This window comes from Lepidochelys kempii, chromosome 11, assembly GCF_965140285.1.
Source record: "Lepidochelys kempii isolate rLepKem1 chromosome 11, rLepKem1.hap1, whole genome shotgun sequence".
NCBI classification, from domain to species: Eukaryota; Metazoa; Chordata; order Testudines; family Cheloniidae; genus Lepidochelys; species Lepidochelys kempii.
In genome coordinates, this window is record NC_136390.1 from 6,568,860 (window position 1) to 6,595,917 (window position 27,058).

At 45.0% G+C, this 27,058-nt stretch overlaps 1 protein-coding gene across 6 annotated transcripts in view; it reads right to left on the reverse strand.

Annotated features, from left to right (window-relative positions):
• Window positions 1-27,058, reverse strand: part of CNTNAP5 (contactin associated protein family member 5) — a 419,241-nt gene that overhangs the window by 210,414 nt on the left and 181,769 nt on the right. For all 6 annotated transcript variants that reach the window (XR_012154186.2, XM_073305029.2, XM_073305027.2 and 3 more), the window contains 3 exons: window positions 19,320-19,467; window positions 4,190-4,393; window positions 214-398 (listed from right to left, as the gene is read on the reverse strand). Coding sequence is in view for 5 of the 6 variants with exons in the window: in XM_073305029.2 (XP_073161130.1) it covers window positions 214-398; window positions 4,190-4,393; window positions 19,320-19,467 (537 nt within the window). In the remaining variant the exon portion in view is untranslated. The remainder of the gene's footprint in view (window positions 1-213; window positions 399-4,189; window positions 4,394-19,319; window positions 19,468-27,058) is intronic.

The following is a 27,058-nucleotide window of genomic DNA, read 5'->3' on the forward strand; positions in this document are numbered from 1 at the left end:
GTACATTCCAACTCTGCTTGCCCAGAGACGGGCCATGTCCCTAGAGCATCAGACACACAGAGGAAGTGCCATGACTCAGGCTGGTTAACCACGAAAGGAGTTTTAGGGGAGAAGGGAAACAGGTTAGAGAGAGATCCCTACTGCTGACAAAACTGAACATTCGCCGAGCTCATACCGGTCTCCAAAGATATAACCCCAAAAGACTCAACACACCTCATAATCAATGTCCAGGTGGTCCGAATCCCCCTTGGTTCGGAAATGCTGAGTGTGCTTGTCCACCGTGAAGTTCACTTGCTTGTTGAATCGCTCGATGAGAACCGAATGCCAGTGCTGATCGTCCAGGAGGCTGCCCAGGGTGACTGACGTGTGGCTGGTACTGAAACGCAGCTTGGAATCTCCTGCAGGGGCAGACGCAGACAGAGGACACTGTAGCGAGCCCTGGACTTCTGAACGGAAGCATTAAGGCTTCTGCGTCTGTGTGATACTAACGAGATATCTAGTGTCCTGCCCCAAGAGAAACAGGGCCCAGGGTCAAGCTGGCTTGGATTCTTTGGGGACAGTCTCTTCTTCGGCTGCCCCAATGCCCTGGTCAGGGATACGGAGGGGGATTTTCCCAGGTTGCTGCATAAGTCGTCATACATGGCAGCACTGCCAAACCTGTTCTGTTGCCTGTTACTCAGGTCTGAAGTGCAGCAGAGACCCTCACATTTTAAGAACGCCATCTGGCTTACACAAAAATCTGCCACCCATTAAAGGAACAGATGTAGCACAACTGTGGATTTCCACAAACATACAGTCTAATTACTCTTGACATTTCAGTCATCACTTTTTTTTTCCCCCCATTTTAACAACAAATTGTACCTAACCCTCCCTGGAGAAAACATTTTAGACCACGTGGCACTGGAAATCTAAACAAGAATAGATATTTACAGAGGGCCACTTAGTCTCCACTGCACTAGAAAAAATCTGGGATCATTCCTTTGATGTCTGTGGAGTAACTCCAGTTGCACAACAGTGCAACCGAGTTCAGAGTCCGACTCCAGTGAGAGAATAATCAGGCCCAGATCTCAAAGAGCTAAGTGCTTTTCTGTTTTCTAGCCAGGTTCCTGACTTAAGATTTCAGAGCTTCTGGTCTCTACTGTGCATTCTTTTCTTTTCTTTTCTTTTCTTTTCTATTCATCAGTGGAAATGGAAGGATGCACATTTCAAAATGATTAGTCAAGCTGTGTATAAGATGAAAACCTTGGATCCAAAACTTGCCTCCCCTGACACACACACTTTGTGGTAGTCAAAATCCAGATTCAAATTTTGTGGCTCATGAAAGCTCTATTTTAGGTCCCAGAGTAAACAGACGTGATATCTCACAGCAATGCAACCAACTATGGTATCACGCTCTTATTCCTAAATTAAAAGTAGAGCTTTTTCTGAAGGGAGACGAGAAACCAACGGTGTCAGAGAATCCAGCGTTTAGAGCTTCATTCTGAAATGGATCTTTTGCATGCATATTGCACGATACGCTTACAGATAATGAATAACAGGAATATAGCATTATCAATGTGACCCTAAAAAAACAAGGAAAAAAGATTAGTTGTGTACAAAGCCAATTAATGATTTTATGTAAAAACAAACGAAGAGCCGTGGAAAAAGTAATTATTTACCAGGTTTGTTTTAATGATTTCAGGTTGTTCTAATTGTCGGACAACTTCTGCTAACTCCTACAGACATAAGCTGAGAAGAGAAATAGATGCTGACTCATTTTACACTGGCCTTGTCTACACTAGGGAGTTTTACTAAAACTTCCCACCTTGGCTACGCAGGATTCAGCTCCACTGGTAATAACGAAAATGGGAACTGTAGCATACAAGTGGCACCACCGGCCTCCAGCATTTTACGCATCCATCTCATGCAGCCACACTATGAGCAGGGTTACACAATTGGTCCCGGTCCCACCACTGCTACCATCAGTGATCCTGATGCTGGGAAATCTGGAGCAACAGAACCTAAAGTAACCCATATTAACACAATGCCTTTGTCCCCTCTAGTGGTTTTCTGTATGGGAGCGTTAAAATACAAGCATTAGGGGTTCATGCTTTTAGATCAAGAGGGTTTGCGTTCTGTCCCCGCTGATAACACTTCCAGCAGGGGTCATCATACTAGTATGGACAACCCTTTTTTCCTGGTCCAGGAGACAGTGCGTGGAGGTTCCTACCTGATACAGAACCACACTGTTTTAATCACAAGTATTAAATTGCACTAAGCCACAACTATGACTCAATGGCTACAGGGTTAGTCACTATTATTCCATGGTTTAAATCAAATCAACCACTCACATTCTGAGCCACTGAAGTGAAGCCCTGCCAGAAAGCAGTCAGCTAAAAGAAGGAACAGATTTGCAAATACTCTCTCTGACCTATAGATGTCCCTGTGCTGAATTACTCAGGAGTTATGACTTCTGCTAAAGGAAAGGCCAAGGGTTTTGGATTTCCCCCCCAATATTGTACAGAGAGTATGTTCACTTCAGTGATCTGCCCTGTGGCATATAAAATCCAGCTGTGCGGTGCTTTAGTACCTCCTCCCACTGACATATCTATATGTGACGTACCCACTTGGGAAACGCAAACAGCTTTGTACAAAAGAAGAACTGAGCCAAACCGTCCCTCATCCCTCAAACCCAACTTGACCACACACTGATGGGACTCCATGCCTTAGCACTGCCTGGCTCTAGCCAGGCCCAGAAGCAAAAAACACCAAAATACTTCAAGAAAGGCTGTTCTCCTGCCATCTTCAGCCCTACAAAGAAATACAAGAAATCTCCCTAGAAAGCTTGCCCTGGTCAGCTTTGCAGACCAAACACCTCTGAAGAGCTTTGGAGAAGCACCTACATTTGAGGAGCGGATTCCAACTCCTGAACCCTTTGGGTACACCAGTTGCTAGTATCAGGTGCTTTTCATTTTGAGAAAGAATAGCACAGATCCACACAAGCAGTTCACATTTAAGTAACATTATTGCTAGATGAATTAGAACAAAATCAGAGATGGAATCAGAACTTCAACAGTGCCTATGCAGCAAAGCAGCCCTAAAGCCATTTTAACCTCTATAAGGAGACCCTCAAGAGGTGCAGAGTCACTGTAGTGGCTCCTAATCCAAACCTCCACACTCTCAGTGTGAGGCAGTGTGTCTTGCGTAAAAGGAGGCGTGGACAAGGCTTCCCTCATCTCCAGCAATCCTTGACTGCCAGAACATCTCCTTGGGCCCCTGGGAAGCAAAGATAAGCTACAGCAGTGCTGAGGTTGCTCTAATTTGCACCAGGAGTTCAGATTGGTAACAGGACTCAAGAGACCACAAAGGTGTCTTAAAATCACCTTAAATAAAGAAAAGAATCAAAGCCCGTGCATATTTTATTGAAAGCTTAAAAAGCAGGATGATGGGATGGAGTTTTTCCCTGCAACAGTCGGATATTTCTCAGCTTTCTAGTGCTACTGATCTGAAGCTGTTGTTTTGATGCAGGCAAATTCTGCTTTCCAGCACATGCCAACATTTTCCCTTAGGTTTCTTTTCCTTTTTCTGAACATATAGCAATGACAACACAGAGGTTAGCATGCTTCATCCAAAGAGGGGTTCTGTTCCAGGGAAAGGAAGACCCGTTTGCATCCTGAATGGAAACTACCCAGCCTAGACTTATTGCTGGAGAGAAGCCACAGAAACGGTGAGCCAAATGCTAAACAAGACTGGATGGCTACCTGCAGAGCTTCGACAGATCCCTCCTCTGAAATGATGAACTTAAAAAGGAATCATTCTCTAAACAGAGAGAGGAAATTGTAGTTGAGATTCCAACTGAATCCCCCCCGAGGCCTGATGTAGATCAAACAGGCAACAATATTTGCAGCTAGAAAAATAAAGGTAGTGTAGTACTCAGGAGATGTGGGTTCTATTTTTGGCTCTGCCACTGAGCTGCTGTGTGACTGCAGGCAAGTCACTTCACTTCTCTATTTCCCATCCCACTCATTGTCTTGTCTCTTCAGACGGCAAAACGTGTGGGGCAGGTACTGTCTTTTGCTGTGTGTATGCACAGCACAGAGTACAATGGAGCCTGATCTCAGTTGGGGCTTTGGAGTGCTGCCGAAATACAAATCATGAAATGAAATGGAAAACAACTCTCATGGTAACGAACAAAAATATCAGCTCCTACCCAGGTTAATGTGCAAGGAAAGCTTCCCTTTTTGCAGCTCCAGTGTGATGTAGTCTCCGCGCTGTCCCTCTCCGTGAAATAAGACTCCATCCCCCTGCATGCTCTTGAACTTCAGGGAAACCACGTCTTTGAAGGTGCTCATCATTTTCTGATTGAATCTGTACAGGAGGGAACTTCTGCCATCAAAATCTGCTATGTCCGATTCTAAGGAGGAAAAGAAGGAAGATGAAAACATAAAGAGGTGGATTATCATTGAAGTCTCTCTTGACTTCACCGGGAGTTGGGGGCACTCAGAACGTGAGAAATATAGAAACCACCACACCATGCCACACTTAATCCACTATCCCTTTCCATCAGCTTCTCTTATTTAGGCCATCAGTCCTGTGTAATTTTTTCCCTCTTTTCATGATTACCTTTTGTTATGTTAAGATTTTTTTCATCTGCCTGCTTTTTCATCATACCAGACACGCCACCACCACCAAAGCCATGTCCTGCCCTGTCCACTGTTTACATCCCAAGAACAGATGTAAACAAATGTAAACATTCAGAACAGCTAGCCACTGCTTCAAATGCACAGTCCCAGTTGCTGTTCCAGTTTTTCCTATCAGGGAGTAGCTGTGTTAGTCTGTATCCACAAAAACAACAAGGAGTCCGGTGGCACCTTAAAGACTAACAGATTTATTTGGGCATAAGCTTTCATGGGTAAAAAACCCACTTCTTCAGATGCATGGAGTGAAAATTACAGATGCAGGGAACATCATACATGAAGAGAAGGGAGTTATCTTACAAGTGGAGAACCAGTGTTGACAGGGCCAATTCAGTCAGGGTGGCTGTAGTCCACTCCCAATAATTGACGAGGAGGTGTCAATACCAAGAGAGGGAAAGTTGCTTTTGTAGTGAGCCAGCCACTCCCTCTCCAAGCCCAAATTAATGGTGTTAAATTTGCAACTGAATTGTAGCTCTGCAGTTTCTCTTTGTAGTCTGTTTTTGAAGTTTTTTGGTTGAAGGATGGCTACTTTTAAATCTGCTACAGAACATCCAGGGAGATTGAACTGTTCTCCTACTGGCTTTTGCATGTTCCCATCCCTGATCTCTGATTTGTGTCCATTTATTTTTTTACACAGACACGGTCTGATTTGGCCAATGTACATGGCAGAGGGATATTGCCACATGAAGGCATATATCACATTAGTAGATGTGCAGGTGAATGAGTCCCTGATGGTGTGACTCATGTGGTTGGATCCACTGATGGCGTCACTAGAGTAGATATGGGGACAGAGTAGGCAATGAGGTTTGTCATAGGGATTGGTTCCTAGGTTAGTGTTTCTGTGGTGTGGTGTGTAGTTGCTCATGAGTATTTGCTACAGGTTTGGGGGCTGTCTGTAAGCGAGGACTGGCCTGCCTCCCAAGGTCTGTGAGAGTGAGGGATCATTTTCCAAGATAGGTTGTAGATCGTTGATGATGTGCTGGAGAGGTTTTCGTTGGGGGCTGTACGTGATGGCCAGTGGTGTTCTGTTTTTCCTATGTTACGAAAGACTCTATGAAGCTGTATCTATACCTTAGATGACAGGTTTCAGAGTAACAGCCATGTTAGTCTGTATTCGCAAAAAGAAAAGGAGTACTTGTGGCACCTAAGAGACTAACCAATTTATTTGAGCATGAGCTTTCGTGAGCTACAGCTCACTTCATCGGATGCATACTGTGGAAAGTGTAGAAGATCTTTTTATACACACACAAAGCATGAAAAAATACCTCCTCCCACCCCACTCTCCTGCTGGTAATAGCTTATCTAAAGTGATCACTCTCCTTACAATGTGTATGATAATCAAGTGTGTATGATAATAAAACCTATCCTGAAGGATGACCCAACACTCTCACAAATCTTGGGAGACAGGCCAGTCCTTGCCTACAGACAGCCCCCCAACCTGAAGCAAATACTCACCAGCAACCACATACCACACAACAGAACCACTAACCCAGGAACGGAGTACTTGTGGCACCTTAGAGACTAACCAATTTATTTGAGCATGAGCTTTCGTGAGCTACAGCTCACTTCATCGGATGCATACCGTGGAAACTGCAGCAGACTTTATATATACACAGAGAATATGAAACAAAACCTGGATTTGTGCTGGAAATGGCCCAACCTGATGATCACTTTAGATAAGCTATTACCAGCAGGACAGTGGGGTGGGAGGAGGTATTGGTTCATATTCTCTGTGTATATATAAAGTCTGCTGCAGTTTCCACGGTATGCATCCGATGAAGTGAGCTGTAGCTCACGAAAGCTCATGCTCAAATAAATTGGTTAGTCTCTAAGGTGCCACAAGTACTCCTTTTCTTTTTGCGTATACCTTAGATACGTCTCCCTCCACTTTTGTAACCAAATAAACATAATCTTACCTCAAATAAATATTCCTCCCTCCTAGGGGTATCCGCATGTCAATGATGATCTTACCAAGCATGCTTCTGACCTTGGCTGGAGGTATCATTCCAATGCTATGTCAGAACGCTTTTAAAGGAGTAAGGCGTCTATAATTCTCATAACCCATCTTAGCATCCACTCTACACTCTGTTAACAGGCCACATGGGCAGATTAACTGAGTTGTCACAAACACATCCTTTTGGAGCCACGTCACCACAGCTCGGCCAGTAGGGACAACTCTGCTTGTTCCTCTTTAGACAAGATAAACTGGAGTGTGGGGCAACTTCAGACCAAGCTTTTAAGGAGTTCGTCTTTAAAAATGATGACAAAACTCACAAAGGAGCCAATGATTTGTTGTCATGCACCCTGACACCAGTGACTTCTAGATGATTTAACTGGGAATTGGTCCTGCTTCGAGCAGGGGGTTGGACTAGATGACCTTCTGGGGTCCCTTCCAACCCTGATATTCTATGATTCTATGTCAGCATGATAGCATGTTTGATATCACACTGATATCTGGCTAAATGTTTCTAATTGCTGTAATAATCATAGAACAAACATGGTTTGGGACAACTGAGAAGATACCTCAGAAACATGGTATTTAGTGCATCTATAGCACCATAACTTCACATGGGGCTTTACAGAGAGTTAAGGACCAAAAGGAAGCACTGGAAACCTTGTAAGAAACGAGAATGCTGTGGTCGCCTCCAGAGTGCATCCCTTGTGGCCCCTTGTGGCCCTGCAGGGCACTGACTTCAGTGGCCACTCGGGTTCTTCCAGTCAATTACCCAGACCAGATTACTTTGTGTGGTCTGGTTTAACAACTTTCTTTAGTGAGTACAAACTACTCTTTTGTCTCTGAAGTTCTCACCCACTTTGGGCCCATATAAGAGTCCCAGAAAAGTTTCCTTCCCCCTGTTCAGGAAGCCTCAGCCCTCCAACTAGAGCTGGGTAATTCAGGCAGCTATTAATGCCCTTCAGAAGACAGGGGTCCCCTGCTTTCCTCCTGGAAGCTAGGCTGTAGGTTAGGTCACCAGCAAGACCACAAACAGCTACTTCCCCAGCTGACCCTTTTCCCCCAATTAATCCTTTCACGCTCAGACTGGGAGGGCTTAGCAGGCAGACCTTCTCCAGTTGGAGTCTCCACTGCTATGAGGGAGGAGACAGCATATATGCTGGTCCCCTTGCCAGATCTCAAACCAATTGGCTGGGAGAGAAGGAGTTTTGTCCCGCCCACTCTGTAAGACTCCTGGTCCCAGCCCTTAAAGAAACAACAACAGGTTCTCCTCTGCCCCCCCCCCCCCCGCAAACACTACTTATTCCCAGAACTGCTTCATCTCTACCAATATCTCCTATTTCTTAGGTCCTTGTGTCTATAAGACTGCCCAAAAAATCTTAAAGGGCCAGGACTACAGGATAGCGGTGGGCTGGCCCCTAGCTCCTACTGCCCTTAAAGGGACTAAGCTGGTCACAGAAAGCTACCGTATATTAGATTTCGGATGTATTTTGCAACTTAGAGCACCGAATTCTGCTCTTTATTTATGCCCCTGTAACTCACTAAAACAGGAGCACGGCAGGAGCCCAAGTTAGAACAGGACTTGGGACCAGATGTCAATAAGAGATATCCAGATAAGCATCCAAACGTTTAGATACTTATCCCAACTGAACCAAACACCTAAACCTTATGAGGGTCATGCATCACTGGCCACTTTCAGTTTTCCACTAGGCAACAGCATCACACATGCTTTACGATACCACGCATCTTCTTCTTAGCGTATGCACAATGTTCCTCGGGTAGCACATGACGAGGATTCATCACTGAATCCTTAGCTGGATCATTAGTTTCCCTGGCTCGGGCCCTGTACTGATGGGGAACGTGAAGTAGACACTGATCCATGCCCCGCACTGACAGCATCATGAAAAAAACCTGTTATTGCAGAGCTCTGCCTCTCTGGGGGGAACAAAGATCCCTGAATGAAACAAGAATATGACATATAAATGCTAACACTCTGACATCCGAAAGTCATTACTAGCAGTTTGCATGACAACAAATCATTGGCTTCTATTTAAACATGGCAAGATCCATCTCAGGTCAAACACAGACACTTTACAGCACCTGAAAAATACCCCTCTAAAGATGATGTCTTCAGTTTTTCTGTTAGATACAAGGTATGTATGGAATAAATTTCTAGTAAAAGGTCAAAGATCAGGAATTTTAGAAGGCTCAGAAGAAACACGGGAGATCCAGTCTAGCCAAAATACAATGTAGAGAATAATTCTTCACTTCCCCCTAAGGATATCAGGGTCTTTTGTATCTCTAAATTTTCAGACTCCATCACCCCTATAAAAGGCTGATAAAAATTAGCACAGTATGATAGACTGATTAAAGTAAAAGCAGTTCTTTTTTCCCCTTTAGGACAGTGCCAGATTCCCAAATCATGCACAATATAGAGGAAGATTTTCCATGTGTTGAAATATAGTGACTGTCAAACTCAGAGGTTGCAAAGTTTATGTTCATTTCAAAAGTCTGTATTAGAAATGAGTGAACAGATTTTTTTTTGGTTTGTTAGCAATTCTGAAAAATTGGCAACAACAACAAAAAGGTTGAACCAAAAATTAAATTTTCCAATTTTTTTGGCAAATTGAAAAGTAAAATAAAAAATGTTTTGTTCACGACATTTTGTTCCACCCAAAATAAAATGTATTGATTTTGAGGTTTTTTTCAAGTCCTTTTTTAAAGGAAAATTTTCTTTAATTTCGAAAGTTGCTTCAAATAAAAAAAAGTAAACACTTGTGACGGGTCGGACCAAATGGCTATAGGAGAGTAATAGAAGGCAGATATATTAGCCCCAGGCTAAGTAGGTCCCGTTTCCCTGGGTAAGGTAACAGGGAAGGTTTCAGAACAATCAGGAACCTTCTGGAGACAATTAAGACAGGCTGATTAGAACACCTGCAGCCAATCAAGAAGCTGCTAGAATCAATTAAGGCAGGCTAATCAGGGCACCTGGGTTTTAAAAAGGAGCTCACTTCAGTTTATGGTGTGCGTGTGAGGAGCTGGGAGCAAGAGGCACTAGGAGCTGAGAGCGAGAACGCGGACTGTTGGAGGACTGAGGTGTACAAGCATTATCAGACACCAGGAGGAAGGTCCTGTGGTGACGATAAAGAAGGTCCTATGGGAGGAGGCCATGGGGAAGTAGCCCAGGGAGTTGTAGCTGTCGCACAGCTGATCCAGGAGGCACTAGACAGCTGCGTTCCACAGGGCCCTGGGCTGGAACCCGGAGTAGAGGGCGGGCCCAGGTTCCCCCCAAATCCTCCCAACTCCTGGTCAGACACAAGAGGAGTCGACCTGGACTGTGGGTTCCCCCCAAATCCTCCCAACTCCTGGTCAGACACAAGAGGAGTCGACCTGGACTGTGGGTTCAGAAAAACGGCCAAGCTGAGGGCTGCCGTGAAGCTCCAAGGCGAGCAAACCCGCCAATAAGCGCAAGACCCACCAAGGTAGAGCAGGAACTTTGTCACACACTTCATTTCAAAAGTGTTGAAACAAAACTTTTTGAGTTTTTAGGATTTTTTTCCTATTGAAATTATTTGGTGAAATTGAAATGAATTCACAAAATATTTTGGTGATGCTGAATCTGCATCCTTTCCCCCCACCACCAAAAAAAAAAATGCTGAAAAAAGTTTCACTCCGCTCTAATCAGGATACTTCTCCATACTGTCCAGATCTCAGAGTCACCAGAACTGAGCTAAACATTTCCCAGGAAAGTAGCATTTTTTTCAAACAAAAATCCTAGTTCTTCTTGCTTCTGGCTGGGTTGGAAATAATGCCTTTCCTAGGGTAGCCATTCCTAGGTTATGTAGGTATTTCTGCTCCCAGACACAGGAGCAACGTGAAAACAGACTTTGCTGAAGTTCAGTTCAGGTTCTAGGCTCAAGGGTTGAGTCTGGTTTTTGTTAGCACTGGAGTTTCTTTTAAAACTCTAGATCTTTTGGAAACACAGTAATCTGAGGAAGGGTTTACTGGCCACCAGGTTAACTCGAGCAGTTAAGGGTTACATTGTGCCTGCTTCTGAACAGCTGCTGTAGAAAAGGCAGAGGTACAGGGAGTCCACTGCACAGGAAGCAGAAATGATTTGTCTGCCAGCACACTACTGCATGAAGAGAGATGTTGGCCAGCAGTGGCAGCCACGCTGACCAGCCCAGAGGAAACATACCGGGACGAGGAGACTGTGTGGTCCTCTTCCATGAAGAAAAGAGCACCAAGACAGCTGCACTCGGGGGAGAGCGTACGTGTGACACCTTTTTAAAGAAGCTCCCCCTAGGTCTGGAAACCGTATGATGCACGCAAGCATAAACAACAAGCTTTACCCTCATTTCACTCTTATCATTCAGAGTCTGGAGGGGCATCTTCAAGGCATCTGCCACTTGCAAAGGGAGGAGACGGGGGGATGTGCAACCTCATCCCTCCCCCCCATGCCTCCACTAAAGGATGCCTTTATTTTACAGCCCATGGGGGCCCTACTGGCAGAGCAAAGATGCTCCGAATGGTTGTATCTCCTGACTGGCCTTGCTAGCCCCACTCCTGCTGCTGCTTTGTGGGCAACAAACTCCACAGCAGATAAGGGAGTCTAGGAAGCATGTGCATCTGTCCCTATACATCTTGCAGTTTCACTGCCTGCAGTCTAGGGAATTACTCTGACTGAACACCTCCACAGCCTAGTGCTTGAACAACATGCTTCGTCTCCATTGCCAGGGCATGGCTATCTCTTAAGAAGCAAAAATTTGGCCATTTGTCTTATGCTAGCAGTTATGAAAACTTCACTGACCTCACCTCCACCCATGGGTGCTTTCTGCGGTGCATTCATTTGATCTCATGGCATGAAAAACATGTTAGAAGGAAAGAAAAATAAAAAGGTCCAGCCAATAGCTTGTAATTTTTAAAAACACAGTATCACACTGTGTTCCCGGGAACGCTGCCCATGGAAGACGAGGAATCAGACCCCTGATCTGCAAAGGTGGAGAGCTGTAACTCCCCAAAAGAAGTAGAATCTCACATCCCATTGCATGATCGCCCACCGTTCCCCAGCCTGTTAGCTGAATTTATACCTGATCCTGCTGATGCCTTTTGGACCATTACTCAGTTGTAGAATATGAACAGCATTTTCAGTGTAGCCATAAATCTCCTCCTATAGAAAAGGGTGGGTCAGCAGGATTTTTCCAGCGTTTAGCTAACAAGATTTTTCCAAAGTATTAAGATACCCCTGTTTCCCTCACAACATCCAAAACAATCAACTTGCCATTTGTCTGCACATGTCCTCTGCTATAACTTTGGCTATTTCTTATAATCACTTCACTATTTGGAATTCTGTAGCAAAGGGTCTGTGAGAGTTTGCATTATAATCCCTTTATGTACAGGATTTATGTTTAACTCATGAAAAATTCTTTCTAGGCTGCAATTTTGGGTACAAGTTCTCTTAGCTGCATGATTTTATTTTTATATTTAAGGTTATAGGGGGAGGAGTATGGTTATTTCAGGTGTGGGGGGGGGGACAAATCATTTTGCATTTGAAACTTTCTTTTTCTCCCCCTCTCTGTGCTGCTTTTAAGAGAAGAAACAAACAACCTCCATGTGGTATTGCTGAATTCTGCCTGATTTTACAGCCTATGAACCCTCTGTTAATTGTCAAGGCAGTTACTGTATGAGTAGGGCCCTACCAAATTCATGTTCCATTATGGTCAATTTCACGGCCACAGGATTTGAAAATTGATAAATTTCACATTTTCAGATTTTTACATCTGAAATTTCACTGTGTTGTAACCTTGGGGGTCCCGACACAAAAGAGCATTGGGGGTCAGTCACAAACCTGTTGCAAGGGGGTCATGACATTGCCACCCTCACTTCTGTGCAGCCTTCAGAGCTGGACTATGAAGGCAGCAACCGCAGGGCTTCCTGCGGCAGCAGGACATTCCCGGAGGTCGAGGTGGGTCTGATCTCACCCACCACCACTCAGAGCAGCTGTGCAGGAGATGGACAAGCCCTGTCCCTCCCCAGCCCAGCTGGAGCTAGGAGACCCCTTTGCCGGAGTGCTCCTAGGAACAAGGGGACATCAGATTTCACAGGGAAGGGCTTATTTCACAGTCAGTAATGCTTTTTTCACGGCCGTGAAATTGGTAGGGCCCTATGAATGCGTAGAGGATGGGTAAGCGTGTTTGTGAATACAGACCTAGCTTCATTGCTTTAAATATCATATTTCAGATACAGGAAACCCATCTTAAGTAGGTATTCGAGGGCCCAGCAGAAATTTGTTGCCCAGCAGGGACGATTTTTTAAAAAAGGATGACAACCAATCACATTAGGATCCTAGAATGTATTTTAGAGCTTGTGCACATTCGTGGCAGCACGTAGTGCACATGTGGCTGCAGTGAAAGACGGGCTGTATGCATCCTCACTGCAGCGTGTAGTTGCACCCAACAGTGAAAGGCTCCGGCATGGGGGAGGCAGGAGCCTTTCTCCGCGGCCCCCCCGCCAGAGACGCTCTTTGCTGCTGGAGTCTTTCAGTGGGGCAGACAAAAGCTCCAACAGCAGCAACGTACTGCACCGTGAAAAGCAGTCGTGGAGATGTGGGAGGCATTGCTTGAGCATGTACAGCGCCATGTAGGGGACATAACCTAGGATTCAGGCGAGTAAGGCACTTCGCTCACCTAAGTAGTGCTTCCCGGCTACACTGCTATCTATACTTGTGCTAGCTGGGCATGCCTTGTCTGTACGCTAGACTCCGCTGTGTAGACCTACCCTTAAAATGTCGATCAAAAACAAGGGTTAGAATCATAGAATCATAGAATATCAGGGTTGGAAGGGACCCCAGAGGGTCATCTAGTCCAACCCCCTGCTCGAAGCAGGACCAATTCCCAGTTAAATCATCCCAGCCAGGGCTTTGTCAAGCCTGACCTTAAAAACCTCTAAGGAAGGAGATTCTACCACCTCCCTAGGTAACGCATTCCAGTGTTTCACCACCCTCTTAGTGAAAAAGTTTTTCCGAATATCCAATCTAAACCTCCCCCAATAAGTTTTCTTATTGGAGGTAGGGTTGCCTGTTCAGGGTCCACTCGAATATTTTTTAGGACTACAGAATAAAGTTAACACAGGTCTGGTGTTCATCATTTAAAAGCCAGCATTCCCCAGCAGAGCGTTAGTGGATGGGTCTCAGGACAGGGTTAGCAAATGTTGCCATTCAACGTGTTTCAGCCCTAAAGCACTTCAGTGGGACTGATCTGTTGTTTCCAGCACTGGCAGCGTGCTTGATGCTCGAGAAGTCCTAGATGCTCCCACAGCAGTCACTACCGAAAGCCAACGTTTCCCAACAGCTGAGCACAGTGAGCCACTGGCTGGGGCGGGAGGCTTTGACCGTAACAGGACTTGACTCTGAAAGTCATTTAGCAGTGCCGAGCAGAGAACTCGAGGTTGCTCCTCTCCAGTGCAAGCAGGAACATAAGAATGGCCCTACTGGGTTAGACCAAAGGTCCATCTAGCCCAGTATCCTGTCTTCCAACAGCAGCCAATGCCAGGTGCTTCAGAGGGAATGAACGGAACAGGTAATCATCAAGTGATCCATCCCCTGTCGCCCATTTCCAACTTCTGGCAAACAGAGACTAGGGACACCATCCCTGCCCATCCTGGTTAATAGCCATTGATGGACCTATCCTCCATGAATTTATCTAGTTCTTTTTTGAACTCTGTTATGGTCTTGGCCTTAACAACATTCTCTGGCAACGAGTTCCACAGACTGACTGGGTGTTGTGTGAAGAAATGCTTCCATTTGTTTGTTTTAAACCTGCTGCCTATTAATTTCATTTGGTGACTCCCTAGTTCTTGTGTTATGTGAAGAAGTAAATAACACCTCCTTATTTACTTTCTCCACGTCAGTCCTGATTTATAGACCTCTATCATCTCCCCCCTTAGCCTTCTCTTTTTGAAAGCTGAAAAGTCCCAGTCTTATTAATCTCTCCTCATAGGAAAGCTGTTCCATATCCCTAACCATTTTTGTTGCCCTTTTCTGTACCTTTTCCAGTCCCAATATATCTTTTTTGAGATGGGGTGACCAGGTCTGCACACAATATTCAAGATGTGGGCATACCAGGGATTTATATATACCCTACATGCTGGCACAAGAAAGATTAAACTCTAGACCCAGCTATAGCATTGAAAAAATTGCCTAAAGAGCTGGAAGTCTCAAGCCACTTGTGCACCTGCTCTCTTTCTCTCAAAAATTCAGGGTTAAAAAGGAGCAGATGTGAGCAGAGGATGTCTGAGGAAATGCAAGGCACTCGTGCACTCACCCGCATGCCAATGAGGAGCTTAGCAGCATGCTCCCCTCTTTGGCTGCACAGCAGTCACACAACCATGGGTCCATTAATGCAAGACCAGGTTCCCTGGTATTTCTGGGCCAGCTGATCACTCTTTATCTTCTGTTTATGAGTGGGATCCAAAGCCCACTGAAGTCAACAGGAATTTTTCCACTGACTTAAACAGACTTTGGATCAGACGCTCTGGGCTTGATTCTCATTTATACTGAGAATCCTTTACGCCACTCCGGCAGCGTCAACGGGCCTTAGTGTAGCTGCGAATCAGGCCCTTACAATCACTTTTACATGCCACAGAGGTGTAAAGGCACTTTGGTGAGGGAGAAGTAGCCCCCCAGATGAGCAACACTCTAGACCAGAGGCTCCCAAACTGCGAGGAACATCCCCCAGGGGAAGCGACAAGGTCATCAAGTGGGGGCAGAGAGGAACAGAGGCGCTTCCCAGTCAGCCACACCCTGCAGGCCCCTCCCAGCGACGGCGCTGGGAAGCTTCTGCCATCACCTGACTGGACATTTTGCCCTGGCTTAGGGAGGTGGCTTCGCTAAGTTTGGGGGCCTACTTACTGTTTTGCCCTGGGCAGAGCCATCTTTAGGGTACGGCGAATCAGGGTGACCACTTCAGACCCCGCGCTTTGGGGGGCCCTGAGGGCTGGTGCGATTGGCCGGTGCGGTCGGTCTCGAAAGTGATGGCTTCGTCACTTCCACCCCAGGCCTGCACCCTCCTAGGGACAGCTCTGGCCCTGGTGCCCGGAATTGCTGTCAGCAGGCCTGGGTAAGAGTGAACCAGGGGCACCCCTGCCTCCCCACCTTCCATAGGCACCCTGTACCCCACACTCCGCCTCACACGGGCACCCTATATCTCCCAGACACCCAGAACCTCCCATCCCCCTCTGCTCCCCAAGAAACCACCACCCCCTGCACCCTGCTGCCCCCAGCACTACCTGTTTAGCTGGCTGGGCTATCCATCTCCGGTGGAAACAAGGGGGGGAAGTGGCAGACATCGGAGCTAGGTTATCTTTCAAAGAGTCTCACTCTCCTTCCTTCAGGAGCCAGGTTATGCTTCAGGCCAGCTGGAGCCTTCAGTCAGCCTTTTTTCCTAGCTGGCCCTTTTCCATTCACTCCTTTCACCTGTCAACTTGGAGAGGTTCACAGAAGCCACCTCCTCTGCTGCTTGTGTACAGAGCGCTCAGAGAGAGCTCTTCTGTCTTGGGCCCAGGGGCACATTATACAGTTATCCGACTAGTTGCACTCATTCCCTTTAAATTACCTCCTCACAGGTAGCCTGGGCCCAGACTCCCCTTAAAGGGGCCAGCAACCTCATGCCAGACAGGTAAACTGAGGCAAAGAAGTCAAATGACTTTTCCAACACCACAGGAGGACTGGCGATCAGAAGCAGTACTTTAAAATCAGTGGTTCTGGCTTGTGCTCATGAGTCTAGATCACATATTTATCCTCCTCACCCACACACGACTAGTTTGACTGACTCTGTAAACTGTTATCGATTAAATGTCAGTTAACTTGCATGTCAGACAGGGCACACCAGGGAAAGTCATGGACTGTCCTGCCCTAAGGTAGTTTGTATTTCTTCAGTCGATTCAGAGTGTGTAGTTATCATGGGTGATTGCAAGTTCAAAATATAATTTTTAAGAGGATCTTTGCCTTTATTTATACTGAAAGTTTGATAGCAGGTTATGTGCTTCCTTGTTTTCCTCCCTTCCTTAATCCTCTGCCTCTAACTCTTCCTCCTGGACTGGAGTATTACAGTGCATGTCACAAAGAATTCCCCCTCAGTGACCCCTTATGTGAGAAAATAAACCAGAATATTTTGCACATCCAAGAAAGGGCAGATGAGTGTCCTCTAATTTTGACTATATAGCAGGCCTGCTTTCATACAAGACGAAGGTCAGCATTGTCTTGACACAGAAGGGGAAAACTTTTTTTTTTTTACGCCATTGGAAGATTCATGCCAAGCTGCACAATTCAGCTGAATGAAGAAAAAGTGGATTCAATTTCAAATAATAAAATCATAAGGTGAAATCCTGGCCCTGTTTAGGTCAATGGAAAAATTCCCAGTGGCTTCAACAGGATCAGCATTTAGCAGTCATCCAGAGCTGCCCCCACCTTCCTCAGTGTCCCCTACAGTTTATTGTTAGTACCTTGGGCCACTGATTTTAATAGTGAGGCATCCACACCTTTGTTTGGGAGGCTAGTCCATGGTGTAACCCATCTCACTGCAGACGTCTATACCAAACCTGCAGCCACAACAGAAACTACACCCCTCCAGGGAGAGGGTGACCTTCCAGCGTGATGTTTGCTTCTCATGCTCCAGTACCACTTGGCGTGGAGTGGGATCTGATTCCTGCTGATGGAGTACTCTTCCTGTTTAAAACAGGAAATCTCTATCTCTCCGCAAACACAAGAACGTAAGAACGGCCATACTAGGTCAGACCACAGGTCCATCACGCCCAGTATCCTGTCCTCTGACACTGGCCAATGGCAGGTGCCCCAAAGGGAATGAACAGACAGGTAATCATCAAGTGATCCATGCCCTGTCACCCAATTCCAGCTTCTGGCAAACAGAGACTAGTGACACCATTCCTGCCCATCCTGGCTAACAGCCATTGATGGACCTATCTTCCATGAATCTATCTAGCTCCCTTTTGAACCCCAAGCACAGTTCCGGACATCCCCTCTCGTGCGACTGACCCTCCCCCTCCACACACGTGCGTGACTTAGGAGTTTGTGGGAGGGGGTTGAGAAAAAAGGTCAGCATGGTGTGCCAGGGTCCCTCCTGAGTCCCTACCCGACCACAATTTGGGTGGCCCTCCATTGTTTGCGGCCCACAAGAGAATCTCCAAACAGAAAACAAACCAACAAAAGGAGTCTTTTCCCTCTCCCCCGCCCCTGGGAGATGGAGAATCAGAGTAAAAAAAAAAGGTGGTCAGTCACTTAGGCAGTCTTTGGGTCAGCCCTTTGGCTTATCTGTCCATTCTAGTGTCCTCCCTCAAAGTTCAGGTCTGCCTCCAGCCCCTCCTTTTGGTCACCGTTTCTTTACACCTGGTCCATACAGGATCAGAGGCAGCAGGGTCTGCAACAGTCTGTCTCCTCATCCGTCTATCCCTGTAGCCATCAGTCTCCAAGACAGAGCAGTCCTCCCTCTCGTCACCATGCTTAAAAAAGGTCAGGTCTTCCCTTTTTAAGCTGCCTCCCTCCAGCCAGGGAAAGTCTTACAGGTGTGTCTGGTTAGTGCTGGCTGAGCCCGTAAGGGCTCGTTAGCCTCCTCTCTACTGGAACGAGGGTGTGTCCCCTCACAGTCACACATTGGTTCTCGTGCCTTCCTATCAGAGGTGCTGATCCAGTGGCTTTACTGGGGCGAGAAGATGGGTGGGGGGAGACACCCAGATTTTCTGAAGCCGGCCCTGATAGTCATCCTAAACTTTCCTTGTCATAACTTCCTCCCACTATGCCTAGTTAGGCCCCAATGTAGCACCTGAAATAGTTCCTCCAACCTCAGTATTACAAATATTTGCAGATTATCATGCTGTTCCACCTCCAATCTCACCTTCCCCATCCATGCACGGACATGCTGAGTCATCTCTTAGCCAAGGTACACATCATGGTTCTTATAGATCAAGCCCTTCAGCCCCCTCATTATTTTTGTTGCTATTCTTTTGAACTCCCCTCTGTTTGTTGGGACGTTTTCAGGGCCAGAATTGTGCACAGTGGGCCAGATCATCTGCTGGTGTCTATTTAGTTATATTGAAGACAATGGAGCTGGGCCGATTTTCATCATCTGGAGATCTGGCCCAGTAAGTCCCGACACAGTAGAACTGTAAAGATGCAAGTTTGGGGGTCAAATTTTGAAAATGCCTCTACATCTAAAAATGCAAGGGTGCACAGGTTTAGAAAGGTCAAGATGAATTTGTTCAAGCAAAGAGCATAGACAGCTAACTAATAGACTGGACATTCAATGATATGCCATACAAAAATTAGAAAGGTGCCTTTATATAAATGCAAAAAATATTCCAACATACTCTCTAAAATGTCTATGAATTCCTTGATTATATTTCCATTTTACTTTAGTCTCAGACCCTTATCCTTTATACCTATTTAATTCCCTATAAATGCAGGGTATGGGGCAAAGATGATGTTATAAGGTATCAGTGGATGGGAGCTCAGCCAACAAGTAATGCTCATCGGTCATGAAAGCTACAACTCCAGTCAGATATTATGGTTGTGCATGTTCAGATTAGATGAAAAGATATACTCGGACCTGGTACATTCCCTGGGGCTTCCTGGAACATTAACAATGTTGTTTGATGACATTTGCGTTAAAGGCACTTACTGTATGAGCAACCATAGACCTCAACTCTCAGGCCTATTCTTCCACTGGGATTCCATTTCAGAGGGACAAAGCGCAGGAAGCGGGTTTTCACGGAGTGCAGAAGTTTGTGATGTACGACACTGTCAGCATTAGTGTTCCCTGTGAAGACCTGCAAGGAAAGGAAGCTCCGGTGAGACTTTTAACAGTCAGTTAGTTGTGATCAATGAAAAAATAAAAACAAACTCAAACTCAACAAAAAAATAAAACTTTCGATGGACTGAGGAAAGACTGCAGGATCTCAAAGACCAGGTTTGACTGAGATAAGCATCCAAGCTTCGGGAACCTAACTGAAGCATCTTGAAACTATCTACTGCTGAAATGCAGCTACCCTTATGGTGGAATACAGCACCCATTTAAAGATGCACAGCAGCTCTACAAAAAACAATATGCTACAGTTTTGACAAAACATTTTTTTTTGGTTGAAAAATTCCATTTCATCAGACTTAGGAGCAGGGACTGTCTTTTGGTTCTGTGTTTGTACAGCACCTAGCACACTGGCTCCTGGTCACTACCATAGACGCTGACAAAAAATGAGTGGGTGCTTAGCACCCACTGGCAGCCAGCTCCTCCCTTCCCCACCAGCGACCCCAACGATCAACTCCTCACCCTCCATCCCAGCACCTCCCACGATTAGCTGTTTCGTGGCATGCAGGAGGCACTGGGAGGGAGAGGGAAGGAGCAGGAATGGGGTGTTCTCAGAGGAGGGGGTGGAACTGGACAGGAAGAGGTGAGGTGGGGTGGGGGTGGAGCCTGGGGCAGAGCAGGGGCAGGGATGGGGGTGGGGGCAGAGCGGGACGCTGAGCACCTCTGGGCCTGGAGGAAGCCAGCACCTATGGTCACTACAGTAACGCAAATAAGAATGTTTCTCAGAACTCACAACTACCCAGGTGATCAGGGCATTCTCCAGGGCTGTGAGAAACCCAGGGTCAAATCCCTCCTCTGAATCAGGCATATTCAGAGAGTCCTAACCACCCAAGTGAGTGTCCTAACCACCAGGCTATTGGCTAGTCTGTAGTGGGGTGTCTTTCTGTTTGCTTCTCCTCTCCGGAAAGGTCTCATTTTCATCCCACTTCACAACATATTTCAAAACCTCCAAATATTTTCATAACACTCAAGTTTTCTGGCCAGCGCTAATACTTATTTAACTATTCTGAGAATGAACTGTGTGAGAGAACTATGTTTTGAGAATGAACAGGCTGTCTCTTTAAATGCACTTAAAAAAATCTCAGTGGGTTGCCTGGATAGATAGGAGAATCTGAACCCTATTCAACCCTGGTGTAAATGAGCCCATCTACGCTGATGTGAATGGAGTTGAACCCACATAATTTGATGCATTCATTCCTTTGAACATAAAGGCTGAATTTGGCCCTCTGAGTGCAAAGGTGTTGAATGGACTAGAGACATTACTAAAATAACATTGGGCCAGATGTTGGGCTGGGGTAAATTGGAATAGCTCTATTAAAGTCAACAGAGCTATGCTGATTTACATCAGCTGAAGATCTGGTACACTGCCTCTTAAATTAGTCTTTGGCAAAATTGCTGTAACACTCAAACTGAACGTCTTAGCTATGTCTGCGTGTGGAAAGACAGAAGAAAGTTCAATTAGAAGACATGTCAGCTCATCCAAGCTGATGCATTAAAAAGACATCAGGCTCAGGATTTGGTCTCCGTATCACTTGACACACATGCAGGGCAGCAAACAGCAACTTATTTACAGATCTACAGAAGCAGGCTCCTGTAATGATGCCGATGATTATCTGCTCTCTCACTTTATTAGGCAGGTAATGGGGTGGGTTTGAACTGTGAACAGAAGGAGAAGCGCTGGCATAGTCCAGGCAGACTTGAGGTTAACTATCTTCCAGAGGAGCTATTTTAGGATGTAGCTTCTTCTGTTTTTCCTGCCAAAGGCCAACTGATGAACCAAGCTGAAAACGAGATTATGAATGTGCAGTGTCCCACAACACAGATGTTTGCAATTTACATTATTACAGCCTTGAACTAAGGAAGCACAGGTGCAGAAGCACTTGCTACCTTGCAGATTTTGCCTGTGTCATCTCTGTGATCTGCCATTACACCCAAGCAAATGGAGACAGGGAACAACTAACAAGAAGAAACTTGATTCAAAATACCAAGTAGCTCCTCCAAGGGATCTAAATGAATGAAAAAGTGATCAAATCAAAGTTGTACGTGTCAAAATGACACTCCCATAAAAAAACAACACCTTTCTTCCTTATAAACAATCCTATTAGTGTGGGAAAGCTCGTGTGTGAGCTATAAGAAGTGACAACCATCACACAGAACAGACCGGGATCTGAATATCTCATGGGGGACTTCTGAAACATTCTGTTGAACATGGATTTCAAGCAAAGTGTGAACTGCCTGTTCACATATGACGAAGCTGGAGCACAGGGAGTAAAACGCTGGTCGTCTTGTCAGATTTTCTAGCTTGAAAGAGGCTTTGATTATGGAGTACCTATACCAGTCCTAGGGATATAAATGAACTTCAGATGTCTGCAAGTTTCAGTGAATTAGACTTTACTTGAATGGGGTTGTTCAGTTTTGGGAGCTGAACGGTGGTGTTAGGGTTTTAGAGGTCAATGACTAAAATCAAGCCCCGCACTAGGAATCTGTCACCTCTACCTAGATCAGTGGTGGGCAACCGGCGGCCCAGCAGGGTAATCCACTGGCAGGCCGCAAGACAGTTTGTTTACAATGGCAGCGGCCGCGGTTCCCCGTTCCTGGCCAATGGGAGCTGTGGGAAGTGGCGCAGGCCAAAAGGATGTGCTGGCTACTGCTTCCTGTAGCTCCCACTGACTGGGAATGGTGAACCAATGTAAACAAACTGTCTGGCGGCCTGCCAACATATTACCCTGACAGGCCGCATGAGGCCCGCAGGCCACAGGTTGTCCACCACTGACCTATATCCATCCACAAAACACCACGTAATAGACTGAAAGGTTCCATGATGTGAAAAGCACTGTATAATCCTGGTAAGACTGCACTGAATCTAAGCAATCCTTCCATTCAATGTGATGCCATAGTATTTCCATGGAATCGTCAAAATTGCATCAATGCCTTCTCCTGGCACGATGGATCTGAACAGTTCTCTGCAGCCACTATGATCTATCATGACAATGAATATGAACCCTTTAGTCTCACTGGAAAGAAAACACCACAACAGTTTTAGGAGTTTCATTGGTATTGCTATCATCTAAACCTCTCTATTTTCCAACAAGGAGATGGAGGACACTTTCAGATAAGGGAAATTTCCCTGTAGAAGAGGTGGACAGTAAGGGGAAGGAAATGCACTGAGATGTGTGACTGTCCAGCACTTGGTAATGAACCCCAGGTCCCCTTGCTAAGAATTACATGTGTTATTTATTGAGAGTGCAGATTGTGCTTCAGCAATACAGCGTCTTAGTGACTTCTCTTCCCCACATTACTGAGAACTTACCAATTCTGTGCATAAGCACAGATATGAAGCAGTCAAGGAGAAGGAGGATAGAGTAATGCAGTGCACTCCACCCTAACCCCTCATTGTATTGCATAATCTGCTCAAGGGGGAAGGACACGTGCATCGGATATGCTCCATTACATGCGTAATCTGTCTCGTTAGCTGCATTGCAAATAAAGGCATAAATGCTGATAACACTGTAAATAGCCTTAGGTAGATTGCCCCTCCCCCCCAAAATTAATTTTTCATCTGGAAAATCCAAATGAAATATTTTATTTTGCTAATTGGACCCAAATTGGAATATTTCATTTTATTGGACTGACCACAAATGTTCAATTTTGAATCAGCAAACAAGATATTAAACTGTATTTCCTTTTTAAGCACATTGTCTTAGTGGGAGAATGAGGGCATTAGGCTTTCTGGCTGGACTGTATCTCCCATAATACACCTGGCCCATAAAAGACATACAACTCCCATAATGCAAGACAAATGTTGCTTAATGTTGATCTGGTTCAAAATGAAGCATTTCATGTCAATTTAACAAAATGAAACAAGTGAGGTAAATAGAACCCATGAGGTAAATAGAAAGGAGCATAAACACTGCCAAATTAAATGTAAAAATTTAATCAGAAAAGTCAAAAAGGAGTTTGAAGAACAGCTAGCCAAAATCTCAAAAGGTAATAACAAAATGTTTTTTAAGTATATCAGAAGCAGGAAGCCTGCTAAGCAACCAGTGGGGCCCCTGGACAATCGAGATACAAAAGGAGCACTTAAAGACGATAGAGCCATCGCGGAGAAACTAAATGAATTATTTGCTTCAGTCTTCACAGCTGAGGATGTTAGGGAGCTTCCCAAACCTGAGCAGTCTTTTGTAGGTGATAAATCTGAGGAATTGTCACAGATTGAAGTGTCACTAGAGGAGGTTTTGGAATTAATTGAGAAACTTAACAGGAACAAGTCACCGGGACCACATGGCATTCACCCAAGAGTTCTGAAAGCACTCCAATGTGAAATTGCAGAACTATTAACTACGGTTTTAAGTCAGCTTCTGTACCAAATGACTGGAAGATAGCTAATGTAACGCCAATATTTAAAAAGGGGTCCAGAGGTGATCCTGGCAATTACAGACCGGTAAGTCTAACGTCAGTACCGGGCAAATTAGTTGAAACAATAGTAAAGAATAAAATTGTCAGAAACATAGAAGAACATAAATTGTTGTGCAAAAGTCATCATGGTTTCTGTAAAGGGAGATCATGTCTTACTAATCTATTGGAGTTCTTTGAGGGGGTCAACAAACATGTGGACAAGGGGGATCCAGTGTACATAGTGTACTTTGATTTCCAGAAAGCCTTTGACAAGGTCCCTCAACAAAGGCTCTTACGTATATTAAGTTGTCATGCAATAAGAGGGAAGATCCTTTAATGGACTGAGAACTGGTTAAAAGACAAGGAACAAAGGGTAGGAATAAATGGTAAATTTTCAGAATGGAGGGGGTAACTAGTGGTGTTCCCCAACGGTCAGTCCTAGGACCAATCCAATTCAAATTATTCATAAATGATCTGGAGAAAAGGTAAAGAGTGAGGTGGCAAAGTTTGCAGAGGCTACTAAACTGCTCAAGATAGTTAAGACCAAAGCAGACTGTGAAGAACTGCAAAAAGATCTCACAAAACAAAGTCATTGGGCAACAAAATGACAAATGAAATTTAATGTGGATCATGTAAAGTAATGCACATTGGAAAAAATAACCCCAACTATACATACAATATGATGGGGGCTAATTTAGCTACAACTAATCAGGAGAAAGATCTTGGAGTCCTCGTGGATAGTTCTCTGAAGATGTCCATGCAGTGTGCAGTGTCAGTCAAAAAAGCGAACGGGATGTTAGGAATCATTAAAAAAGGGATAGAGAATAAGATGGAGAATATCTTATTGCCCTTATATAAATCCATGGTACACCCACATCTTGAATACTGCATTCAGATGTGGTCCCCTCATCTCAAAAAAGATATACTGGCATTAGAAAAGGTTCAGAGAAGGGCAACTAAAATAATTAGGGGGTTGGAACAGGTCCCATATGAGAAGAGATTAAAGAGGCTAGGACTTTTCAGCTTGGAAAAGAGGAGACTAAGGGGGCATATGATAGAGGTACATAAAATCATGAGTGGTGTGGAGAAAGTGAATAAGGAAAAGTTATTTACTTGTTCCCATAATATAAGAACTAGTGGCCACCAAATGAAATTAATGGGTAGCAGGTTTAAAACAAATAAAAAGAAGTTCTTCATCACTCAGCACACAGTCAACCTGTGGAACTCCTTGCCTGAGGAGGTTGTGAAGGCTAGGACTATAACAGGGGTTAAAAGAGAACTGGATAAATTCATGGAGATTAAGTCCATTAATGGCTATTAACCAGGATCGGTAAGGAATGGTGTCCCTAGCCTCTGTTTGTCAGAGGGTGGAGATGGATGGCAGGAAAGAGATCACTTGATCATTACCTCTTAGTTTCAATCCCTCTGGGGCACCTGGCATTGGCCACTGTCGGTAGACAGGATACTGGGCTGGATGGACCTTTGGTCTGACCCAGTATGGCCGTTCTTATGTTCTTAAAACATTTTGATTACAGGAATGTCAAAATGAAACATTCTGACAATTCCAAATAAGATTTTTTCCAAAATTTCTTTTCCATTTAAAATTTAGAAATTTCAATTTGTCGTCTCATTTCCTATGTTGAAATGTCAGTTTTGTCTATGGGATGGAAATTCCAAAGATCACTTAATAGTCATGGTTATTTTTCACTGGGTGCTGCCAGTTTGGTCACTGGGTGTAAAACGTAGAGACAGACACGTGTCTAAAGATACTCAAAGTGAAGTGGCCAGTTAACATCTTTCCAGTCATAGCACAAAAAGCGTTTGTGGGCAGGTTAGTGGGTTACACGTTGTTTTTATAAGCCATTCACTTTGAATTGTCTCTTACCATATGTGTTAATGACTGATGCTAAACAATGTGTTACACCTTGTACTTATCTGTGACACCCTGAGTGCATTCAGGTCTGGGAAAGAAGAGCTCTGTGTAGCTCAACAGCATTTCTCTTCCACCAACGGAAGTTGGTCCAATGTTGTCAAGAAGGCCAACGGTATATTGGGCTGCATTAGTAGGAGCAAGGTCAGCAGATCGAGGGAAGTGATTATTCCCTTCTATTTGGCACTGGTGAGGCCACATCTGGAGCATTGCGTCCAGTTTTGGGCCCCCCACTACAGAAAGGATGTGGACAAACTGGAGAGAGTCCAGCGGAGGGCAACAAAAATTATCAGGGGGCTGGGGCACATGACTTACGAGGAGAGGCTGAGGGAACTGGGGTTATTTAGTCTGCAGAAGAGAAGAGTGAGGGGAGATTTGTTAGCATCCTTCAACTACCTGAAGGCAGGTTCCAAAGAGAATGGAGCTAGGCTCTTCTCAGTGGTGGCAGATGACAGAACAAGGACCAATGGTCTCAAGTTGCAGTGGGGGAGGTCTAGGTTGGATATTAGGAAACACTATTTCACTAGGAGGGTGGCGAAGCACTGGAATGGGTTCCCTAGGGAGGTGATGGGATCTCCATCCTTAGCGGTATTTAAGGCCCAGCTTGACAAAGCCCTGGCTGGGATGATTTAGTTGGGGTTGGTCCTGCTTTGAGCAGGGGGTTGGACTAGATGACTTCCTGACCTACCAGGACCAACAAGGCTTCAACAACACTGGAACCAAAGATAATGGCCAACCAGGAAGAAGACACTCTAATAAGAATGGAAGGAGGATAAAAGGAAAACTTCTAGGAAAGAGTTCTACATTCTACTGCCTTGTCCAAACCACAGTCTACCTAAATTCCGACTACAACCTCAAACTGATACAGCACTTTAGTTCCTATGCCAAGCTTTTGTGTATTGTCACTATACTTTCAAACAAAAGTTATGGTCGCCCACCCCCCATGGCTGCCTTTCATGGATAGGTGAAATGATCCCCATGGATAGTTTTAAGTATCAGTTAAGTCTGGAGAACACTTTGGGGTGAAGGATGTTATAAAATGTTATAATTGTTGTTAGTAACAATAATACTGGGAGAAACTTACTGCAAAACTAAAGCTGTAAAATAGAGGAACAGCCAAAAGTCAGCAACTAATTCGTTTCTTCTTGTCATCCCACTCTTTATCGTCAAAAAACTATAACAATTATATATAACTTCATCACATCAAAAAAGAAATATTTCCCTAAAACCT